The sequence below is a fragment of the Rhinopithecus bieti genome, unplaced genomic scaffold (assembly GCF_001698545.2).
Source record: "Rhinopithecus bieti isolate Rb0 unplaced genomic scaffold, ASM169854v2 scaffold_8226, whole genome shotgun sequence".
Taxonomy (NCBI): Eukaryota; Metazoa; Chordata; class Mammalia; order Primates; family Cercopithecidae; genus Rhinopithecus; species Rhinopithecus bieti.
Window position 1 is genome coordinate 293,279 of NW_016805992.1, and position 20,049 is coordinate 313,327.

Consider the following 20,049-nt stretch of genomic DNA (forward strand, 5'->3'; position numbering starts at 1 on the left):
GTAATGCACACCACATGTTAAGACAGGCAGTGGAAGGAACCCAGTGTGTTTGAGAAATGCAGAAGTCAGAATGGATGGGCAGGTTTGCGGGGCCGGTGGGGCGGAAATGAGGGGTTTCTATTACCCAGGCTTAACAGATGAGTTGGTTCCTGAAACAGCAAGCCGTAGCTACTTTTGTATGGTTGCCTTGAAAAGGAAAGTGTGTGTTTTCATCTTGAATGCAACTCCTTGGCTCTGTTTTCTGAGGACATAAATGTGAATGTTCAGATGCTCTGCATGCACAAATGTCATTGAGGGTGCTTATTTTGGTAATGAGTCCTTTATTTTAAAAATACGTTTCATGAATAAAACAATGATAACAATTTGCATGTGTGGCTGGGGCATGCTGGGTCAGACAGGTAAGCAGGCGATGTATTTGACTCCTGAATGGGAAGTGTCGGCAACCTCTGGTGCTCCTACCCGGCCTGTTGTGATGTAGTTCCTACCTCGGTTTGCTGTGGTGTGCTTTCTCTGCAGTTCCATTCCATTTCTCACGAGATGTGCTGTTAGCTAATTGTAGCTACAGAATTCTTACAATGTAAGAAAGCAGAATAAATCCCTGAATCCTAAAAGCGGCATTTTGAAAGCCCCATGCATACATTTGTAACAAATGGCTCTTTGGGCAAGATGGAGTTGAGATCTGCTGTCTGGTTCTATGCAGGTATTTTCTTATAAGCAGCCATAACAAGTTCTCAAGGCTGTAGGGGGCCTTGCAGAGAAATCCAGACAATTGTCAAGACAAGGTTCTCAATACATAAATTATACATTTACCCAGTAATCAGTTGCCAAGATGCAAAATGTGTTTCGTGTAAGTTGTTATCTTCAACACACTGACACTAGATTAGAAAAGTAGACAGGGTCAAAAGGCTAATAAAATGATGACAATCTTCAAATACTCAAGATCATTCTACAAATGAAAAGATCTAATGTTATTAAATTCTGCACTGAAGATTCACAAAGTATCAATTGCAATGTGGTTCAGCTGCAAGCCTTAATTATTTTTTATGAAAATATCTCTAGATGCTACATTCTCAAACACCCACTTTGCATATAATTATAATCATAGTAACTTTAACCTGCTGTATAAGAATCTTAAACGGATTTGATTATCTTGCTTTTCAGTGTAAGTGCATCTACCCCCAAGCTGAAAAAAAAAAATTAAGAAATATATAATTTAAATTGACTCCTTCAATAAGGCTGGTCTAGACATTTAAAAAATAAACAACATATGATACTATTAGAATTATCTGAGATTCTGGCCAACTCTACTTGCCTTCATCTAAACATTTTTAAATTTCTACATTTTGGAACACCGTATGTGTAAAATCTGTTATTTTGATATTATTCAGATTTCTCATTGGCAACATGTCCCACTGAAAGATCGCCCTTGTTCTTGGATTGGTAAATCTTTAATAACTGCAATTACAACTTTAGTACATAGTTTCAGCCGAAGAAACCAACTATTCTGTTGTGCATATAACTGGCCTCTTTTTGTTCATTAGATAAATTTGCACATTTGGTCATCTTGGTTGCTCTGGACGTTGATAGCTATCCCTATTTAACTTTGTCATAAGCAAGACATTTGCCACATATGGAATTATTCATTGAAGTAAATTCATTAATAAGTACATGGGCAGAAAGCAATGTTTAAAGTTGTATTTCTGAATTTTTAAAGTGTCTATTAAATGGTGCTACCCCCTTTTATCTTTATTAACTGGATATTGAGAAGGAATACCTTTTATAGAAGACACTTTTAGGGAAAATGTCAAATTATCAGAATAGCTTTTGAATCTAGATTAAAGATGTCAAGTACCTAGAATTTCTCTCAGAAGTAGCAATCGTGTAACCAGTTATTTTTATATCACAGCATAGAATCAGTAGTGATAGATTCTTAAGGTTCCTCTTCTGTAGAAGACAGGCAAGATAAAGAAAAACTTAAAAAAAACTTCAAAATAGGAAGTAAAATCAGCAGGCATTGAGAATGTTTTGGTAATGCTCTCTGGTTGTCAATTGATCAAAAGAGAAACAGCAACAAACTTTCCCTGTAATCATGAGATTCATTCTTCAGACGTCTTGAAAGCAAAAGAAGTTTGATGTCCCCAGTTGGTAGGATTTTACCTTTTATCAGCACAAATTAAGCCCTCATCAAATTAAACATTCAGGGACCTTTGAGAAATATTGAACTCCAGTAACCTCAGGACTGTCTAGCAAGTCCTTAATGGGCACCTTGCAACTCCCTGCCCATCATCTTCTTGGTTAAATGATCACATGCTGATCATCTCGGAGCAACCTGAGAGTCTCTGCATGTTGACCTCCAGAATGAAGACCATCTGGTGTGGGCAGAGATTTCCCCAAAAGAAAAATACCTGACTGGACTAGGTAATTTTATAGTCTCATTGACAAATTTAGTGGGAATAGGTGAACATCTTTTCTTGGCATTTAGGAAACATTTGGTAAGCACTTGACCTCACCAAATCTTTATTTCTAATCTCACTTTGATTTATGCAAAGCCAACTGTCTGAACTCTCAAAGGAGAACATTTTCTGAGCTTGAACCAATTGAAGCATGGCAGAGGGGTCTTTGGTCATCTGGTCATTGCATGCCACTTGGTGTTGCTGATGTGTCTGTGATACGTTCTGGATTGGACAGGTCCATCACATCAGCTTGATGAATGGCTTGCTTGAATTAAGCCTGGGGGCAGGCTTCTCTTTATTGATTGGCTCATGGTTTGTGTATTATGACTTTGTTGTTGTTGCATCTTGAAGCAGCCAAACTGGGAGGTTGGGGGCCGGGGTCGGGGGGAGGGGGGCGGTGGGGGTAAGATTCCCTGTTTGATCAACTGTGCCACAAATATTTGGGAAAATATGATGTGTACATAGCTTTGATGAAAATGTTATCTCCCCAGACAGACATTTGTCATGCTTGTCCTGCTTGCTAACACTCTAACATTTCCTAATGATAAGTGCATGAAAACGTCCCGCCACATCAGGGCAGAAAGTTAGATGCAGACTGCCTAGAGACTAAAGCAATACAGAGTTTTTCACTCAAATTTCATCACAATCCGATTACACTGATAGTTACCAGGGGCCATTGCTTCCACATAAAATATGCATTTCTTGTAAAGATACATGAAAGCTAAGAAGCTTTTGACATATAATTGTAGCACCAGGCCACACAGGTATCTCTAAACTGAGCAAAAGACTGCAAGCAACATAATTTTGTTTTAATGGATACCTCTTTGGTTTTTGAGACCTTAAAGTTTCACTGCTAATGTAGAGATAGAAATTGCTCCTTGTGTGTGACAAAAATGACACATTGGCTCTATTGTAATATGTATGAAATATATACCTACATCAATGTAAATTTTATATAGCTCAACTTAAAAGAAATCCAAGTAAAATGCCATGTTATTTTGCTCTCTGCATACACACATGTGCACACACACACACTCACCTGTGCCTTGGGACCTCACAAGGGACTCGTAAGTGTATTCAGGTAAAGCTTAATGCAAAGAGACCAGGGCTTGTTAATTTCAAGTGGTCACAAACTACATGCTAGAAAAAACGTAAGTGAAATATGACATTTATAACCTATGAATAAAAGGTTGTTTGAGACAGATTTGTGTTTCTTAGAACCTAGTAAGGATAAGTAGGCATATTTTGGGGTTCATACAGGATTTAGTCTTATTTAAAAATTATTTAAATGACAGAAATAGATACATACATCCATCCATATACATACACATACATAGATGAGTGGAAGGATGGGTAGATGGATAGATGGAGATAAAGCAATAGAGGTGGGTGGATGAATGGAAAAAGGGAAGGAAGCAAGGAAGGGACCATCTTTCTGCCCTCTAATATTTCATCATAAGCTCAATGCAGAAAATAGGACTAAATCCTTATGTACAATCTTACTTCAAGCTGAACTAAAAAAGTAAAAGGATTTGAGTTTATTTCCATTAGTGCAGGCTACTCCCTCTATTTTAGAACTTTTTATTTTCTGGCCTCAGATTAAGAGAGAAATGCTGTCATGAAAACAGACAAATAAGTACATTTACAATGATATTCCATTTTATTTGGCGTCCTTATCTGATGATCTATGCTAAAATTTAAGGGATTGTCAGCATATAAAGTGTATGAGCATCCTGAATAGAAAATGTAATTTACCATTTAGGGGTTTATTTCTGTAGGAAGGTTAATTTTTTAAAGAGATGTTATATGGACATTGTTTTCACCTTTTTTTTTGGCCGTGGGTTGGAATACAGAAAGTTGAACCTGTGGATAATTTTAAACCCTTAATGAAAGTAGACATACAAAGCAGACAAAGGGGTTACTTGCTTTGCTTTCCCCAGTCCTCTTATCTGAACCAAGTTTGATAAGGATTGAAAATATTTCTAGCTAAACAACAGTAGCAGCCCTTGTTCTTATTCTTCATGATGTGTGGCAAGGAGAGATCTCAAGATCTTATTCTAGTGCCGTATTGAAAGCAGTATCTCCCAAGGCCAGTTCAGGGCCTGGCAACCACCTTTGATGGCATATTTGCTGGTTTATCAAGACAGAAGAACACTGACCATGTAATACAGTTGTCAACGCTCTTCTCTGGCAAATAGACTGAATCCATTCTTCCTTCTCACTGCTGTTAAAATAGATTTTATTTATAAAATTAGAACAATAGCAAATGGTAGTTTTAGTTTTAGACATCCAATTTTGTTTTTCATGTTCTTACTTGGCAAAATAAACATTGGCAACTTTATGCTAGACTTCCTATCATTTTATTTACATTTGCAGTCTTGAGAAATCTGTTGGAAAAATATAGTGAGAGCATTGTAAAACATGGCCATGCCGGAGATGGTATTCTCAGATCAACAAGGAACTGAGGGGTGGAGGTTCAGAAGGGATGGGCGAGTTTCCCATGCCATCTTCCTAGCTGGGATACAGACCCAGAGGCAGGGAGAAGCCACTTCCGAGTTTGAATGTCGGCTGTGGAATCAATACATGGCAATAAGCTGAAGTCCTACCTCTGTACCATTTTTGATGGTGCTTTGAAGAAGGTGTTCCTGATTTTAGTTTCTTTTTAATCTTTTATTTTGAATGTACCAGAAATGAGTCACTTAGGCCTTTATTTCTATCCTTCTGTGTCCCTGTGTCTAGAAAAGCATGTCCAGGTTTTAGTTAGAACTCCAGGTTGAGCATGTGTGCATCTATACGTATCTACATGTATATACACACCTTTTATCTTGTTCATTTAAAGTTTACTTTCCTAACAGATCCATTTCTTGTTGTTTTGGGGGGATTTTGGTGATTCAGGCGCTCCTCTGGAAGAAAAAGTGAAACCAATTGTCCTAGCCAGCTTTAGAATAATAGAAACACACACTTCTACCTTTGAGATTCCTATTACTAAGCACATATGCCAGATAAGTATCTTAATACTTGAGATATATATCTATATACACACACACACACACACAGCTGAACAGCTAAACAGCAGTAGCAGCCCTTGTTCTTATTCTTCGTGACGTGTGGCAAGGAGAGATCAAGATCTTATTCTAGTGTCGTATTGAAAGCAGTATCTCCCAAGGCCAGTTCAAGGCCTGGCAACCACCTTTGGCAAAATAAACATTGGCAACTTTATGCTTGACTCCCTAGCATATTTTATTTAGTCTATTTAAAAATTATTTAAGTGACAGAGATACATATATCCATGCATACACGTACATAGATGGATGGGTAGATGGATAGATGGAGATAAATCGATACATAGGTGGGTGGATGAATGGCAAGAGGGAAGGATGCAAGGAAGGGACCTTTTTTCTGCCATATATATATATATATATATATATCTGTTTTATATATATATATCTGTTTTATATATATATATACACACACACACGAGACAGATCATTCATATATCTATACATATATATATAAAACATTACTCCTCTTAGTGATTTTGATTGATGTATTCTCCAAAAATTAGGATAGCTAAGATAATTCTCTTTTCTCCTGATCTGCTCTGTAGACTTTCACTGATTTCATTTGATAAGTATGGAGATGGCTCTGAAATAGTCAGGAAGGGAAGTTACATCTCAGCTTTTGATAGTAGAGTCACTGTAGTTTTTTAAAATTGAGTTTATGGATGCTGAGCTCTCAATACTGAGAAGTAATATGGCTGTAACTGATGGATTTATTTCCTGAGTTTCTCTTAGTTTATAGAAATCACACACACACACACACGTTACAAGAAAAAGTGTTCCAGTTTCTCTCTCTAGAACTAATTGCCTTTTGTCCATAATCTATAATGGCTTCATAACAACTGTTATGCACTCTTGGATGAATATGTAATTGAATCAGTTTAAAAAAAGAACCAATGCTATAATAGCCAACAGACTGGACCAACAAGGAGTTGGGGAGAGATAAAAGGAATTTCCAAGCCCAACAGAGCATAGCTGTCACAGCCACGTGGGTAGACACTTTTGCCAGTGACAAGACAAGGTGTAACAACTCCTTTGGTCATGTCATGGCCTAATTACACACTTTAGGTTGCAGATCATTGACTTGATAGGCCGCACACACACACACACACAAAAACAAATAAATCCTATCTTTTCAGTAGCAGCATCAGGGTCCTTCGGCTGTGAAGGGTTTTAGAGGCAGGTTGGGAAAGCCTAATGCTTTCTAGGTGTAGGTCTGTTGAGAATATACACGCAAAGCCCTGTGGATGAGCCATTTCTATTGCTAAAACGAACTTACATTCTACGAGACAGTAATCCAGTAAAGCAGAACATAGAATCTTAGGTCATGAAGCATTTGTGGACGTAGCAATAAAAATTAAACCCCTCCACTTTGTTTTTTGTTTGGGTTTTTTTTTTTTTTGTCCGTAGGTAGTATACTAGGGATGGTCATATACTATCATTTATTTCAAGATAAGAGGAAATTTTTCTCTAAAAGTGTCTAATATTTCCTTTAAAGTTATCAAAGCAAGTTCTGACTCTACTTATCACAAGTTGAAATTCTTTTCCAGAAGAATCGATTTCCATTTCAATGTGGCTTATTTCCACATTTGTGTGTAGTACATGCATGTAAACAGTCACTGGACAAAATTGACTTATTTCTTCCTTGGTGTAAATCAAAATGCTTGGTTCCTGTGGAATTAGGCACTCCTCACAACTATAATGAATTTCATATTTAATTAACATACAAAACATTTAGTATAGGGGCCACCATCCGAATTTGAGGAGATGGGAGTCTGTGGGGCACAAACTAGGGAGCATATAAGGAGTAACTAGTCACTTTTCTTTTTTTCCAAGCTAATTCTTGCTGCATTATGATGTGTGACTGTTCAAACAGATTAACAGTTTTCTGAAAGCTGAAACATAATCAAAGCCAAATACTCTTCTCATAATTATCCCAATCATTTAGATTGAAATGCTTTGGCATGAGATTATAGAAATAAGCCACACATCTGATAAGCTAAATCAGTGGTTCTCACGAGTCTGGGGGACCTGGAATTTAAAGAAAAAAAAAACAACTCATTGTTAGATGCTTCTAGCATCCTCTCAATTCTTGTCTTTCATGGTTTCAATTTTGTAATTTAAAATTTTAGAGTGTATTAAGAGATGAAGAACTTGTTTTTTCCACCATTTCTGCTTTGTTAGAGTGTTTGTGGATGACTACTACCAAACAGAATATGAGCCCAGGCAGTGGGGGAGTGGAAGTACTTTAATAATTCTTCCTGGACAATACCAGCTTCCCTGCTTTTTCAGAATGATCGTTTCCCCGCTATTTTGTTTTCTTCCATTTCTGTCTCCCAAACTTAGAAAATGAACAAATGGGGGGAAAAGAGGATTAACTTGTTCTGTTTTGAAATTTCAAGATTTGAGTGGATCATCTAAAAAGCCCACAGAGCCTTGCCTTGTAAAGTCTAGTTTTCAGACCAACACCATTGGCGTCACCAGGAGCCTGTGAGAATGTACAATCCCAAACCCCACCCCAGCCCTGCTGAACCAGAACCTGCACTTTCAAGATTCCAGAATGACTGGTGTGAAGTTTGAGAAGCCCTGCTTTAGAGAACAAGCCTCTATTCTACCCCGATATGCCATAAATAACGTTGACAGAGGGTGGTCCCATCACAAACCTTGCAAGAGATAAGAGGATGTATCTTTGTAAATTATTGATTTATTGCCATTGCCTCTCTACTCTCCCTTCTTCAGTGAGAAAGGGCTATCAACAGTTGAGCATCCCTCAATGTCAATTCCATTGTGACTTCTTCCCCCTCTCCTGTCCCAAGGCCACAATTAATTCTTTACCCCAAAAGATTCATGGATAGAAACATTTATGCTAACATCATGCCATTAATTGCGTAGATTTCACACTAATATAAAGAACTACCTGTAAAAGTTCCATCCGATTTAACTTTACTGACCCTCAGTTTTTTTCCTATGCTAAGTGGAAAGCATGGTACTAATTAGAATTAGAAAACGATGAAGAAGGTGAACATTATAAACTGAAAGAGGTGGTGCAAATGTTATCAATAACTTGGTTTCAGATTGACATATTTTGGAATGTATGCTAGTATTTGCAGTGAATATATAGAGGCAGTAGCAAGTACATTAAATGCATTTAAAAGTGCAAGGTTATTTTTAGTCTAGACAATATCTAAGACACATTGTAACACTAACCCTCTGGGAACTTGTGCCTTGCTTGGCATTCCAGGACTTGTAGGCAACTGTGTCAAGATTTGAAACAGGATCTTTTATTCATTCTCATTGGACCTACTCTGATATAGACATGCACTAGCAAATCATTGCTGTTGATATGCAGAATATGATTACAGATTGAGATTTACACCTCGTTCCTGAATCTCTGCGAGTCTACTTACTACATGAGATAATTTGGGCAGGCTAACATTGAGCTAGTTGACACTCAACTGCCTCATCTATAAAGTGGGATTAATGGATAACCATTGCTTCTTTGGGTGGTTGTGAGAATTGCTGTCGTGAACAGAAAGCCCCTCTAAGAGATCCCCATGCTTAGTACTCCGGATACTAGCAGCGGCAGCATCACTGAACTGTGGGAGTACTGTGTTGTTTGAGTGGGGGAAAAAAAAAAATAAGGAGTTTCCTGTGGAAACAGGTTTTATGAGGTAGAATAATTTTTTACTAAATACAATTTGTTTTTGGTTGTTTTAAAATTTTGACCTCCACCCTAGAAATATAAAAATAGGTTGGGGAATAGAAATTGGGAACCACAAGATCAAATATCCTATCATTCTTGTTCACCCTGTGCCTTGGATATTTATCTTTTCTGCTAATGGATTAACTTAGGCCACCACCCATGCATTAGCTTTAGTAGGAGACATGCCCAATCTCCCAGGATAAACCCAGCCTTCCAACTATCACTGCTTTGGATTTTTGTAAAACCAATTGCCTGCTGTCATCTTTGGGTGGAGAGAGAAATAGACTTTCCTTTATGAGTCTACACAGCCAAAAAAAAAAAACCAATTTTTCTACCAATAAGATGACTTCTACCAATAAAATGTTTCTCAATCAACCTGCACAAAAGGTCCAGGAAGGGCATGTACTGTTTTATATCTTTTCTAAATGAAGACACTGAGGCCCAGAAAGGTGAAGTGAATTTTCTGGTGGAATACAGCTTGTATGCAACAAGGCATGGTTTCCAGATTCACGGTTGGTTCTTTCACCTGAGCCTAGACAAGAAGTCCAGTGGCAACTGGGGAGAAAGTTAAATGTTGGAGGAACTAAAATGACAAAAGGGAACTGTTCAACGTCTCCAGGTAATGGAGATGCAGTTGGGTTTGAATTTCTAAAACTCAGATTTTTTTGGTAGAATAGCCAAACTGGGGAGAAATTCACTGACCTTATCTTCTTTCTAAGCTTCTTTATGTATATCATGTTAGTAACAGGAACTGTGTCTAAATGAAATGTTTTTAAGTGTATTTTCGTGTGTTCCCCTTTTCAAAATGGGATAGGTGTAGAACCTTTGAGAGCTTTCTGTAGTCCATCTGTTTGGTTACTTGTCTGTGTATACCCTGTCTCATTCTATAGTTTGCACACTGTATTGAAGTACACATGACATAATACTAAAATATGAATAAAAGTGACAGGGCGGGTAAAAAATAGGAATCCGAATGGGATTTGTACCATTCTGGAGTAGAGTGTTAGTATTATACGTGGGCCAAGGAGGTAAGATACTGATTGTCAGCAACCTCCCTTTGAAGGTGATAAAACTGAAATACAAATTAGATTATGAGCTTCCAGACAGGCAAGTCCAAGATACTCCAGTGATTTAAAGGCTATGAGCATAGAATCAGACCCCTTAGACTTAGCTCAGTGCTTGATATGTAACAAGCCCCTCATTTGCAATCTGAGGGTTGAATGATGTGAGTCAAGTATTGGGTAAGGTCGGCAATATGAATTTTAATAGGTGCATCAAATCTGCATATTGTTTAATATTCAGAAAATACTCATGGCTGAGTTCCATATGGCACATCTAGCAACTTTAAGATGATCAACAATAAACTGATTGTGAATTTCTACCTTAATTTTACGTGAAAAAAAGCATCTTGATAAGCATGATTATAAAACAATTACTACAATTTTTAGAATATATAATTAGCAATTAAAATGTTAAGTATAAAATGTTAGAATCAACACTAGTGCAATTTACTTTAAACCCAAAAGACAACTGTTTCCTGCAGAGGCAAGATACGTATGTTCAGAGAGGTATTCGTACAGTGAGATATGAGTTCTCCATGCTGGCTGACAGATAAGAATCACCCCCAGGGGTTTTTCAGGCATATTTGTGCATGGGAACCACTCTCAAAAGATGCTGAACCTAAATGACTGGGGTATGGGCCTGGTCATTGGTATTTTATTTAAAAAAACAATCCTAGCTGAATATTTGTTAAAAAACAAAGTATTGGCTGAGCAGTCAGGGTTAAGTACCTCTGCCTTATAAACAACAGATATCCCAATACCTACAGGTAGAATTGGACTTTGTCCCACTACTATCTTGGGGCGTCTTGGCTGCCGTCTACCAGGCCAGAAGACAAACTTCTCAGCTGTAGGGATTGCCTAGCAGACATCCTTGGAAAGTTTAAGTGTGTGTAAGTGTGTGTGTGTGTGTGTGTTTGTGTGTGTGTGTGTGTGAGATAGAGAGAGAGAGAGAAAGAGAGTGAGAGAGAAAGAGAGAAAGAGAGAGAGAGAGAGAGAGAGAGAGAGATTCAAAATTCATAGTATTGGATACAAGAACAATCTTGCTCTAAGTGATATCGATCCTGAGATCTATGTAACAATAGCAATGTAACAGAATTAAGAAGTCAAAGAATGGGAAGTAACCAGAATCTTTACCAGTAAAATGTAAACCAGCATTATTTGATATGGGGAGTGTTTGCCTTCCGCCTACCTGCACTAGAAGTTTACTCTGACTTGGTATCTAGCCTCTCATGTCCCCTCCAGCAACATGGGCTGGCTACTATTTTAATTTGACTCTAAGAATTAGCCATGGGTAATTTTTCAGAAGGAAAACTGCCAAGAGATGAGATTTAGCCTAAGGAATAAAAGTGGGCTATGAGGGCGATACATGGCAATCCACAGGACTAATTTAAATGTACCACCAGCTGAGGTAGATAGAGTGTAGATAGTCTAAAAAAAAAAATCTTAAAAGGTTAGTCACCCTAGTGACATAAAAGTGAAAAGAGAAAGACCATGGTGTATGCCATTTCATAATCAAGTTGTTGTTAAAGCATAGTGTTTTTAATTCTCTCAATTATACTCAAAGAGGAATTCAAATATTTTATTTCTCAGAGGAACTGAAGATTCAGAATATTAAGTTACTTCAGAGACATCACACCCCACTGCTGATTAAATACCTGCTACATGAATGTTCCCAAGAACTTTAGATAGTAAAAGCTTGGGTCTTGAGCCAAGCCAACTGTGTTCAGGTTTCACCTCTACCACTTAACAGCTGCTCGCATTATATAACTTTTCCATGCCTCAGTTTCATCGTCTACTAGAGGAGGATAAAAAGAGAGATTATAAGAAAAATGTTATGAATACATGGGTATGACACTTGGCAACTTGCAGTCATAAGTGCCTCATCAGTGTTGTATAGATTTTGCAGGCAGCATTCCCATGAGCCAGGACAAACACAGTCTTCTCCCTTAAACTCAATTTAGCCATTTCATCATTTTTCATACATTAGTAATCCTTCCTCTTCTCCACCCCCAACCAAGCCTTCCCAATTCAAAACAATCCTCCTGGGACAGGTGAGCTTTGAAATGAAAATGGAAATGAACTTGCAGGGTTTCTCAGCAAGGTTGCCCAAATTTCAAGGTAAGAATTAGCAGAAGGCGTGATTCCCTCACAGGAGCACCTGCTACCTAGAGCACAGTGAGAATGCGTGCCCTGTGGAGCTGTATCAATATGCAGGCCTGGGTTCTTAAGTGTATAGATTACCAGACCTCTCTCCTGAAATTGATTCAGGTGGTCAGGGTTGAAACCTAGGAATCTATACATTGAATGAGCAATTCTAGGCAATTCTTATCTTCAGGGAAGTTTGAGAAATTTTGGAGTAGGAGAGGTAGAATATAGAAAGTTTTGGGTGACAGAATGGGTAAAGACAAAATTAGGGGCTGAACTCAAAGTGGAAAAACTCAAGTAAAGATGATCTTGAGTAAATCCATAAGAAATGGTCCAGTAAGAGGAACAGGTAAGGAAGGACTCAAATACCAAGAGTATGACATGGCCACTGTAGAGTAGTTTCTCTTTCAGGATGAGGTTTCAAGTCAACTCTCTTAGAAGGCATCTAGAAACTGGAAGTACCCTTTTCTTGGACACTTTATCAGGTTTCAATGGTGGCATTGTCCAAAACCTAAGTAGCTAGGTTGGCCTGGAGGCAAGCATGATGGTCAAATAGAAGTTGCAAAAATAGATAGCAAAGTTGGAAGAAATTCAGTGATTCAACTCCCTTGAATCCACTTCTTTGAGTCTCTTGAATCCCTCTGCCTTGGCATCATAGTACTGCTTCTCAGCTGTGGCCATCTATTAGAGTCACCTACAGAGCATTTTCTCAACTACTTTTCAGACCGTACCCCAGGATCAATTAAAGCCGAACCCTGAGGAGTGGGCCCTATCACTGGCATTCTTACCGTTCAGCTCCACAAGTGGTTTTCAAATGAAGAGTATTAGCACATTAGAATCACTTGGAAGTATTTAAAAACTGCTGATGCCCGAGACCTAGTTTCAGAGGTTACCATTTAACTGGTCTTAAGTGTAGCTTGGTAACCAGAAACGTTTAGAAGTGCACCAGTTATTTACAATGTGCAGCCAAGGTTGAGAATGACTCAGTCACACTTGCTTTTTTAAATCAATAACTAAAGAACAGACCAGTTTGTGGAAAATTAGGTGCATTTTGAAGTTTAAAATCCATGGGTCTGTGTTGAGAGAAAACAGCACACTAGGGTTTGCCTAAGAAGACAGACCCTGGTACCAGCCTTCTTTATTCCCCGAGAGGTAGCCCGCTGTTCAGAATATACCTGCATTGTTCTGAACTTTTAATTTTTCCTTAAGTTGTTTGGATATAGCAGAGACAGTTGTCTCTGTGATGTGTGTCTCTGGTCATTCGGGGCAAGTGGCTTGAGAGGATCATAGATGATCCATTTATGGGTCCTCTAAGTCAATAATTTCTTAATGTTCAAGGTGAAACGGCTGTACATAAAACGGCATAACATGGTGGATATAAACACCAACATACTATCTCCCCTTAGAACTCTACCAGAATTTTTCTGTTGTCCTGACAATGTAAGCCACCCAAAGCCAATCTCTGATTTTACAGACATTTCTTGTTAATTGCACTTGTCAATTGATGAAAGCATAGTTCAGGGGAAGTAGTGATCACACAGATTGAATTCATGGAATTAATAAACTCTATAGAAAGGTACTTTTCTGACACCTTATGGTGACCTTTCTGGGATATAATGGGATTACGTGGATTAAAAAATAGTACAGAATGGATGTATCAAAAAAATACTTAACTGGTAGCCATTAACTCCTTTTGGCATTGCTGCAGAGTCCATGGCATGTTCTTTTAAATGTCACTATTATTGAGAACTCTGTGCCTTGAAATAGATGTGAATTCATAGTCAAAAGTAATCTAAGCCACTCTTTTGAAGAGGGCAAGTTGTCAAAAGGGAGTAGTCCCTTTAGTTCTGAAACTTAGGGATCAAAAAGACCATAGGTAAAATAAATAAAAATCAATACACATAGGTTTTCAAAAAATTGGGGGAGAGAAAGAAGGGAAAATGAAAGGAGGGAAAGCACGAAGGGAAAGAAAAGAAAAAAGAAAAGGAAGGAGAAAAGGAAAAGTAGGAGAGGAAGAAAGGAGTAAGGAAAAGGGTAGCTTAAGTGCATAGTGTCAAAAAGAGTATTTTCAAGGACACAATCTTACAGTAAATTCTGAAACAATTTAAAAAAACAAGCCTAGTTTCTTACAGGGCTGTTTCTAATCATACTCGCAGGTTGCATTTTAAAAGTTCCCTGTTTGTTCAGTCACAATTTTACATCTGTTTTGTCTCCAAGTGGCTTTCCTCATGTCTAGCACACTGGACAGTTCCTTAGGGAAAATTGCAGAAAGGGAACACAAGCTAGCAATCTCATCCAGGATTAGGGAATAGAAATTGGGTAGAGCTGCCCCACCCTCCTGCCACAGATATGTGAATGCCTAGTGCGAATACCTTGCCTCTGTAGATAAACCAGGTCGCCATTCTTGCTTATGGTAGCATTCTTCTTGTGAGCATTCTGTAAATAGAGGTTATTCTAAGTACTTGTTTTGTGCACCCCAGAATATCATACCTGTAGTTAGGAATTCCCCTGTTATTGCCCCTTGTAGAAGCCAAAGGTGAGTAAGTCAAATATTCAATCAAAATATCTCTGTTTTCAGGGATATTAAATTTTATTGCTCCTCAAAACATAGGGAATCTAGGGCCAGATACTCACAGGGTTCAAAAGCCTAACAAAAAGATAGTCCAAAATCTTATGATGTTAACTTTTATTGTCTTAAGCGATAAACTTAGTTGTGACTTGTTATGTAGAAGTACTAAAACTACTATTCTCAAAGCATGTATAATTTGTTTATATTTTATTGGTGTAGAAATGATTGGAATTTAACTGAATGTAAAATTCTAGGGAATATTCAAATGGCAGCTCTATATTCCACGGTGTACCTTTTGCAACAGTAAAACTTTCTTAAGATGTTTTAAGAAATGTTCAATCACTAGATACCTTTTGAAGCACTGAAACATTTGAACAAAACGAATCACACTAAGAAAAAAAATGCATTTATCTTGGTTCTTGATGATCCATAGGCATGGTAAAAATCTAACCAATGAAAACCCAGAGCTCCTGTACTGCTGCTGTTGAGACATTTAAGAACCTAGCCAACCTCATTGTGCCATTTTTATAATTGGCCTGACAGAGACGATCTTATTTCTAGAGGAATAAGTAGTACCCCTGAATTAGAACACATTACATTGTGGAAATGTCACAATTGGAAACATCTTAAGATAGTTTTATCATCTTTCTGGGATTTACTGAAAGTAAAATAGCATTTTCTATTTTCATTCTTTTTAATACTGCATCATTAAAAATAATTTGGACAGATAGAGTTTATTTCAATTGATGAGTTATCTTAGCTTTATGTAGCAAGCCTGGTTTGATGAGGAAATTATTACCCATAACACATCACCATATAAAATTGTCTTCTGAAATGACAGCACTTTTTCTTAAATTTTTTTTATATGTCTGGAATTTCATAATTTTTTTAGCTAGCTGTAGTATACTCTATTTCCTAATCAGTAGTCTCATTTTAAAAAGTAATCTCTTTAGCATAGAAATTCATATAAGTACAGTTTGAAATGCTTTAGCCTTAGAAACATACCCTGGCATGTTTTGGTAACACATAGTATTAATATTTGGTGCAACAGCTTGTACATGGTCCATATTCTGACATTACCATGACTTCGAAGTCCCCGCATGCTTATTTCATGATCTTTCTAAACTGAGGTACATCAGCACATTTCCTCGCAACATCCATTCACAAACAGCACCCTTCCCTCCCCCTCATCTGTACACATCAAACCAGTTGGCAGAGAGCCCATTTCCCCCTGAGCGAGCAGTATTGTGAATTTTATCTTCTCTTCCAGAAATCAGTTCGTCTTCGTTGCAGCAGATGAAATTTCTTGTAACACCTCTGCAGGTAACAAACATTGCTACTTCTTGATGCATCCATCCAAGTCTCAGTATCCTTTTTTTTTTCTTTCCTTCTTCACATGCTGCAGTTGGTCACTCTAGAAAGTTTAAAAAAAAAAAAAAAAAGTTCTTATATCTTTGGAGTACAACTGAAGCCTTGAGGCTCTGCCATGTAAGACATTAGGCATTTTGCTAACTTTGATGTTTTATTTCTGGTTTTAATAATACATGATCCAGAAAAGTAAGACTATGTTGAATGAATCCACAAGAAAATCTAACAGTATAATCAGTGCTCTTATGGTGAAATACAGAACAGGGAGATTAGGTACACAGACATATGACTTCCACGTTTTTTGACATATTATGTCTGGGTTAATAGAGATTGATGTGTAAATTATTTGGGATCTTTATGGAATATTAGAGGCTGTAAAACACTGAATCTATAAAGCTAGAGGCATTCGAGAATATCATTATCTGTCTTATAAGAAGGGGATCTTCATTCTATTAGCCAAAGATCCTCTATTTCCTTTCTTGTAAAACATCTCTCAAGTAGCAGAACTTAGACCAAGTCTTTTGGTTTTGAAACCAGGACACTGGCAAATGGAAATTGTATAGCTGCATGATATGTCCGTCAAAATAACACCTGTCTTTTTTCTTTGATGTGGTTCAGAACAGTTAAATTTGTGCTTTCATTAGTATGGAATTAATTAAATGCCAAGATAGGTGAGTGCCTTAACACTAGATTTTTTTTTCCTTTTGTTTTTGTTTAAGCCTAACCTATGACCAAAACAATCACTAGGAAGTCTTGCCAATGTGGTGCTTTCAGCCTGCCAGGATGTTACAACTTATCACTACATAACTGAGCATCCCATGACCTTCAGACACATACATTAAACTGAGTCTTACAAATAAACACTCATCTGTTACCTCTTATCAATGGTGCACTAAAGAAAGGCTTATGTACCAATGTTTCACTCCCTGTTTACCGCCTTTGGTGAGAATAAATGAATGAAAGGAAGCACAGAGAGCTAGGAACATGCACCCAACCATCTCTGTTCTCTAAAAGGCAGGGTCAGTTTTACTGATATGGTCAGCCTCAGCCTTTATAACGAGTTTAAAGTCTTACCCGGTGAGTTCAAGAGGTATGCATGATGCATGCTGACATTTTAAAGCAATGGTATACTCTATTTCTATAAAACCCCTTTGATTATGAGCCCTGCAATTTCCCTCTTAACCCCCAGAATTCATGTCTCTGCTTCTCACTGAGAGAGGTGGCGACATCCTTAACACTTGACTAATGCCCAATGCTAGATGCGATGGTTAACTGAATTGCTGGGAGTGGCAGGGGAATGTTCCCGCAATACAACAGTTAACATTTTCAGGGCCTTAGTGGAATGGAGCATGCAATGAAAAGGGAGACTGCTTGGAATGGGAGGTATGGGTGGGGAATGTTAATTTAACATGTACATAGGCATGTGTAGATGCCTCAAGTGCAGTAGAGCTTCTGCCTTCTGTTAACCCTTGTGCATGTTCCAGGTTCCAGTATGTTAGGTTATATTTGGCACATCTTAGATCAAACACGAAAAAGATATTGATTTTGCCCTGTGACTTAACAAACAAACCCTGCCTTGTAAGCAAGTGATCCACATACATTATCTCTAAAAAAGGCAACAGAAAATGAAAGTTTGCATGAGTATGGTGTTTCCATCTACCTAATCTAGATGGCTGCTCAGTAAATTCTTAATGAATTGCAATTGGTCGCATTTTCGATTGAGAGAGATATCCTTGTTCCTTTGATAGCCATTTTAATAATATGTTGTATGCTTCATAAGGTTCCATTTGAACTCTGAATTTTGAATGAAGCATGAAACAGGAGACACCCTTATCAATCAAATGTCAGATTATCTCCCAGCAAGTTCACTCTTTTCATAGAGTGAAAATGAAAAATCAAAACTGCTCAGTCAACAAAGATTGTAACTTGTGGTTTCAATGAAAGCCTTCTAGGGCATCTCCTACATGCTGGAAAAACCTGCTTTGGGAGGCTGAGCTGGGTGGATCATGAGGGTCAGGAGTTCAAGACCAGCCTGGCCAACACAGTGAAACCCTATCTCTACTAAAAATACAAAAATGAGCCGGGTGTGGTGGGGTGTGCCTGTAATCCCAGCTACTCAGGAGGCTGAGGCAGAGAACTGCTTGAACTGGGGAGGCAGAGGTTGCAGTGGAAAGAGATCGTGCTACTGCACTCCAGCCTGGGTGACAGAGCAAGCCTGTCTAAAAAATAAATAAAAATAAAAAAGAAACTGCTGTGCCCATTACCCACATTCTAAACAGCACTACTGTAAATGAGGTCTCACCTCCTTATAAAAGCATTTACTAGAGCAGGTTTATTGAATCCTGCTATCTACTGGATATCAGTTTGACAAAAGCCAAGTTCTCTGTTTTTAAATGGAGAAAAAAAATCAACATGCTTAACATTTCAGTGCGGGGCTTGATGGATGTTATAACTGAAATTCGTATGAAGAGGTGTTATTGTCACATTGATACCCGTGGTGGATGGGCTAAGCACAGGCAGTTGTCTGGGGCTTAGGGTGGAGATCATGAGATGAAAATCATTGAGTAGTAGAACAGCAGCATTTCAGAATTTTTTTTCTTCCAGTTTCCCAAATAGTGATACCTTTTTACATGGGTCTTTTGTTGAGTGCGCCAACATGTCTGGTCTTTTTGTAGCCACATAGAATAGGCATTTTTCATTAACATTTGTGATCTATGAGACTATCATCTTTACAAGGATATTTTCTTACCCAGGGGTTTCAACAATGATATTTGTTTTGTTTTGGTTGATCCGAAAGAACGTGTGCTCTTTTGGGTATCACTTGGGACTAGGCTTTTAACAGGGCAGGACACCTCCTAATGCATCCAGCTTGCACAGTTGAGTAGTTTCTCATTTGGTAATGTCAAGAACTTTTGATGAGTTGGATTCTGCCAGATATGGCAAAAAGGGGGAAAATGATTTTCCCTTCTTAGACAGGCAGTCTCCCTCTGTGATTCATTAGGACTTTTCCAGGGTGGGCTAGTGAATGTAGCAGTTGTAGAAGAAGGATCTGGTATGAGAACAGTGGCTGAAAAACAGGTTACTTGTTTTGATCAGTGACTAGAAATTCATTTTAGTTGATTAATGTCTTGAGTCCTTGCTGGGTGTCAGGAACTGTTCTAAGCCCTGGGGACATAGCATTAAGTGAGTCAGAAGCCCTCATCCAAAGACTTTCATTGTATTGGAGAACAGATCCCAAACCATGTATATGAATAAGCAGATAATACACATGCATAGTAAGTTGTGAACTTACTATAATGAATCAAAAAGCAGGGGAGGAGATGGAAAGTAAGGTGCGATGCTATTTTAGACTCAGTGATCAGAGAAGGCCTATCTGAGGGAGTAACATTTGAGCAGGGATCTAAATAAAGCAAAGGTGTGACCCATGAAACATAGCAGGTGCAAAGACCCTGTGGTTGAGGCATACTTGAGGTGTCCAGGAGTAAGACATCCAGTATGACCCACGGATGAGTACAGGTGAGTGTTTTATAGATAACATCTAGGAGGTAGCCAGGGGTCAGAGCAAGTTAGGACTTGGAGGCCACAGAAAATATTTGGGATTTTAAGAGTGATATGGAGGCACCGGAGGGAGGGTTATAATTTGACTTTAAACATCAGATAGACTGCTTTGTAGAGACCACAAACTGCCAAA

At 38.1% G+C, this 20,049-nt stretch overlaps 1 protein-coding gene across 16 annotated transcripts in view; it reads left to right on the forward strand.

The window, feature by feature from the left end:
- The window catches only part of RBFOX1 (RNA binding fox-1 homolog 1), a 205,320-nt gene that overhangs the window by 169,238 nt on the left and 16,033 nt on the right, over positions 1-20,049 (forward strand). For 10 of the 16 annotated variants that reach the window (XM_017874423.1, XM_017874422.1, XM_017874425.1 and 7 more), the window contains one exon: positions 16,261-16,313. The exons of the other annotated variants lie outside the window; for them this stretch is intronic. In XM_017874423.1, the coding sequence (XP_017729912.1) occupies positions 16,261-16,313 (53 nt within the window). The remainder of the gene's footprint in view (positions 1-16,260; positions 16,314-20,049) is intronic. 16 annotated transcript variants of the gene reach the window in all.